At 47.0% G+C, this 4,377-nt stretch overlaps 1 protein-coding gene across 3 annotated transcripts in view; it reads right to left on the bottom strand.

Annotated features, from left to right (window-relative positions):
• Window positions 1-4,377, bottom strand: part of Bpnt1 (3'(2'), 5'-bisphosphate nucleotidase 1) — a 29,020-nt gene that overhangs the window by 5,025 nt on the left and 19,618 nt on the right. For 2 of the 3 annotated variants that reach the window (XM_026779894.1, XM_005348834.3), the window contains exons 6-7: window positions 3,632-3,723; window positions 2,540-2,584 (exon numbers count right to left, since the gene is read on the bottom strand). In XM_026779894.1, coding sequence (XP_026635695.1) covers window positions 2,540-2,584; window positions 3,632-3,723 — 137 coding nt within the window. The remainder of the gene's footprint in view (window positions 1-2,539; window positions 2,585-3,631; window positions 3,724-4,377) is intronic. The other variant, XM_005348835.3, reaches the window with a different exon arrangement.

Here is a 4,377-nt window from a genome sequence, read left to right as displayed (position 1 = left end):
CATCTCTCCAGCCCCATGTTATTATCCTTAACAACAAGGTTTAGAATCAGTTGATAAACTGACCGAGGAGCCCAGGAAGTTCCTCTCAAAAGCCAGCTCACCTTTGTTTAGAGCTCTTCTTGTTTCATTTTAGTTTTGGAGACATGGTCTCACTATGCAGCCATGGCTGACCTGGAACTGTTTATCGACCAGTTTGGCCTTGAAAAGACATACATGCGTACATACACACATGCATTCATTCATTCATTCATTCATTCTAGACAGGGTTTCTCTGGATAGCCTCAGCTGCCAGGAACTCACTAAGCCAGGCTGTCCTGGAACTCACGCAGATCCACCAGCCTCTGCCTCCTGAGTACTGGGATTAAAAGTATATGCCACACCGCCTGGTGAAAAGATTTATTTACATTTATGTATGTGTACTATGTGTGCCTCAAACTAGAGTTCCAGATGGCCATGAGTAGCCATGTGGGTGTTGATAACCCAACCTGGGTTCTCTGCAAGAGCAGCAAGTGCTCTAACTGCCAAGCCTGAGAAGCTTGCTCTGATTTTGCTTTGCATTGTTGCCTTTGATATGGGGGTCTCACTGCGTTGCTGTGAATGACCTTGAAATGATGCTGCTGCCTTAGCCTCGAAAGTAGGTGGGACTACAGGTTAGTGCCACTGTGTCCATCAAAGTGGACGCTGGGTAACCTGAGCTGACTTGTCCAGTGTTTTTCAAGTCATCACTTCTTTGTCCTAGAGAAGTGTACTGGTGCTTCCAAGGTGAATTGGCTTATGCTGTAGGCTGTGTGACCTTGGAAGCAGAGTCTGGGGTAGGGGGTGGTCGTCAAGGAGCATGTGCGGGATCAGCACCTGTAGAAGGAAACACTGTGGACAGGGGCAATGGGCTGCAGTACAGCTAGGTGTCGGCTCTGCCTGCGACTATCGGGGAGCACCGGAGCTCAAGCTGCTCTTCAAGGGGCTCCAAACCTGACGGAAACGCCAGGCCTTTGCACACCTGCTCTTTCCGGTCCTGGGAGACAGACTGCTTTGGAAGGATTGTGATGGCTCTTCACAGGGGAGGCATTCCCTGAGAAGGCTGACTGTTGACTGGTTTTGCCTCCTGCCATGGAGCAACAGAGGAACCCAAACCAAGTACCAGCTGTTTGGAATGTCAGCGTGCTTCCCTCTTCCCTCCTGACCACACCGCACAACTCTCGATGGCAGCTCTAGATGCTCAGGAGGCTTTTGCCTGTATTCAACATTTAGAAAGTAGAGGCAGGAGAATTGTTTGTTCAAGACAAACCTGGGTTACATAGTGAGTTCTAGGCCAGTATGGGAAACACAACGAGATCCTATTTCAAAAAGAAACAATCAGCCAGGCGGTGGTGGTGCACACCTTTAAACCCAGCACTTGAAGTAGACAGATCTATGAATTCAAGAACAACCTGGTGCACAGGACAGCCAGGGGTATGCGGAGAAACTCTGTCCCGCTAAGCAAACTAACAAACAAAAAAGTAAAGAGAGCTCATACTGCTTTGTGAATGACTGTGAAGACAAGAGGACAGGCCTGAGCACCTGGTGTCCTGCTCTCCCTGGGCTCTCAGCTGTCCTAGTCTGTCTTGCAAGGATTCCACAGGAAGGTTAGCGCTATCCTTCCAGATGTGGGGTCATTCTTAATTCCGGTTAAGAAGATAGCTCCAACATAAAGACAGATGGAGTCGCACGGTGTTTTCACCAATCAGTACTTACTAGAATCAAAAATAAACTTTCAGTTGTTCAGTTTTTTACCTTGCTAAGACAGTAATAGAGAATAAAAATAGGGCTTGGAACTCACTTTGAATCCCAGCTCTGCTGTTTACCCAATGGATGACACGGACACGTTCAGTGCTTCAGTTTTCTCCTTTTTCGTGTGCGTGTGTGTGTGTGTGTGTGTGTGTGTGTGTGTGCGTGCCTTGCTCTTGCCAGGCAGGAACTCTACCACTGGCCTACACCCCAGCCCCCTTACTTTTTATTTCGCAACAGTCACACTTTGTTGTTGGCTGGTACTGAGTTCATTCTGTTGCTTAGGCCTCCCCAGAAGTTGTAACACTCTTTGCTCCAGCTTGAGAATCTGGGATAACAGGTCTGCACCACAGGCCACCTCGTATCCCTTTCTTTAGTATGGGCATAGTGATTTCCTTACAGTGTGTGGTGAGAAATACAAGAGACAATGCGGGTGAATCCTGAGCACAGCAGCACAGCGGGAGCCTATAAACCAGCACAGGGCACAGCGGGTGCCCATAGATTAGTATGGCACAGCGGGTGCCCATAACTTCAGCTCTGATGAAGACTACACACCTTCAGTCTCAAACACCGGCAGCAGCCAGCCTTTCAGCTTCTATTTGTTGCAACACATTTTCAGGCTATCAGGCAAAGAGGACGAAGAGGATTCAGCACAGGGAGAGGAAAGAAGAGGCGCAGAACAGGAGGAAACGGACCGTTCAGAGGGCGGATGGGTGCCACGGTGCCTGCCTCTTTCCTCCCTAGCACTGGGACCAAGACCCTAGCTGATTCTCACCTTCACTTCATTCCTCTGCTCCCTCAACTTCTCCTTTTCATTGCTCTGTGGAAAATGAATACAAGTTTTCTAGTCTCAGAAATAAGGGATGAAAATCATCAACAATTCCTAAGTACTTACAGGTCTGTTTTTGATAAAAAGGGGCCATGCATACCCTTTTTCTATCTATTAAATATCCTTCCTTTAAGAAATAGGGTTAAAAGTCACAAACCAGTGCCCAAGTGTACTACAGTCCAGACAGCAAACCCACACTGTCAAGATTAACACCCAAGCACTTCATTTGGACTCAACCAACAGTGCAGAGCCACCCCGGAAAACCCAAGAAATAAATCAAATTTCTAATCCCGTAATCAGCAGGAATAAACAAACTTACATTACGCCTAAATAAGAAGTCTGTTCTCACATCAGACATTCCGAAGAGATAGCCCTTACTCTGCTTAGTCTGTTTTCCAAAGTTCATCAAGTCCACTTTAATATGCAACTTTAAATATTGTATTTCAATAATTTCTTTAAAATCTAGCAATATATATTGCCCTGGAATTATACTGGTCCCTTTCTAAATTATACTGTTTCTAAAGGAGATAGCGTCTCCGAAGTACAGCAGGAAGTCAAGAGCAGGTTGGAAGACAGCGAGTGAGAGGAAGGGGCTACAAGCATCAGTGGCTGGCTACCTGGGCCGACAGGGAGTCAGGTGCTGTGCAGCATCACCTGGGAAGCCACATGGCTAGCATCTGTTCTTTGTTGACAAGGTTCATTTCTTCACTGTGCTTCAAGAACCACCTGTAAGCCAGGTGTCTTGATGGCCACACTAATCAAGAACCAAACAGGTAATTTCCAAACCATTGCAATTGAATCACAATATATAAAGAGAATAGCAGTCTGTTTACCACATTACATTCCTAGCCCCAATACCCTCAGAAAGCTCTAGTTCAACAGGTGAACAGAGGCCTGGGAAGCTGTACCTCGAGAAGTCCCGCCCCCAAGTGGCTCCTTGTGCAAATGAGCGATGAGTGAGATGACAGCTGATGGCGTCTGGACTCATCTGACACTCTAATCACGTATCTAATACTTTTGTGTCATTGGTGGCAGTACCTGGTAGTTGTAATATGGCTGGTTGATGATGCCTGCAATGGCCTTTCCTTCGTAAGCAATCCCAATAAGAACCGTTACATTGTCAAGAAGACCTGGGAGGGAAAGAATTAAGTATGTCACTCTCTCACGTTATGGGTTACCACCAGTACATCAAACAAACAGCTGCTATTATTATTATTATTACTATTATTATTACTAATTTTTGTTTTTTTCCAGACAGGGTTTCTCTGGAATTCCTTCTTTAGACCAGGCTGGTCTTAAACTTCTGCCTCCTGAACGTTAGGCTTAGAGGCATGCACCACCTCACTGCTAGTTACTTTTGCAGCAAAGGTAGGGAATGGGCAACGTTCACCCATGGACAACCCTACTTGAGGCAAATGCACAAGCTCCACGAGAGCTGGACGGAGACAACAATGGGGATTACAGTCGCTAAAATGAGTGGACAGTCACGACCACACTCTCCTTAGCAGTCTGCAAACCTGCTAAAGCCATGGTGGCAAAGTCATCGAAAGAGTCCTTGTGCTCCCCCCTGTTCCTTAATTCCTCTCCAGACTAACTTTCAAGCTCTGGTAGGCATCAGTCTAGGGGTCACCACGTGGCACTGGATCACCTAAGGCACTGAAGTCTAAGAGTCACCACACGGCATTGGATCACCTAAGGCACTGAAGTCTAGGGGTCACCACGTGGCATTGGATCACCTAGGGCACTGAAGTCTAGGGGTCACCACGTGGCATTGGATCACCTAG

Source organism: Microtus ochrogaster, chromosome 6 (genome assembly GCF_000317375.1).
Source record: "Microtus ochrogaster isolate Prairie Vole_2 chromosome 6, MicOch1.0, whole genome shotgun sequence".
NCBI lineage: Eukaryota > Metazoa > Chordata > Mammalia > Rodentia > Cricetidae > Microtus > Microtus ochrogaster.
Note: the sequence above shows the minus strand (reverse complement) of the source record. Positions and strands in the feature narration are given on the sequence as shown.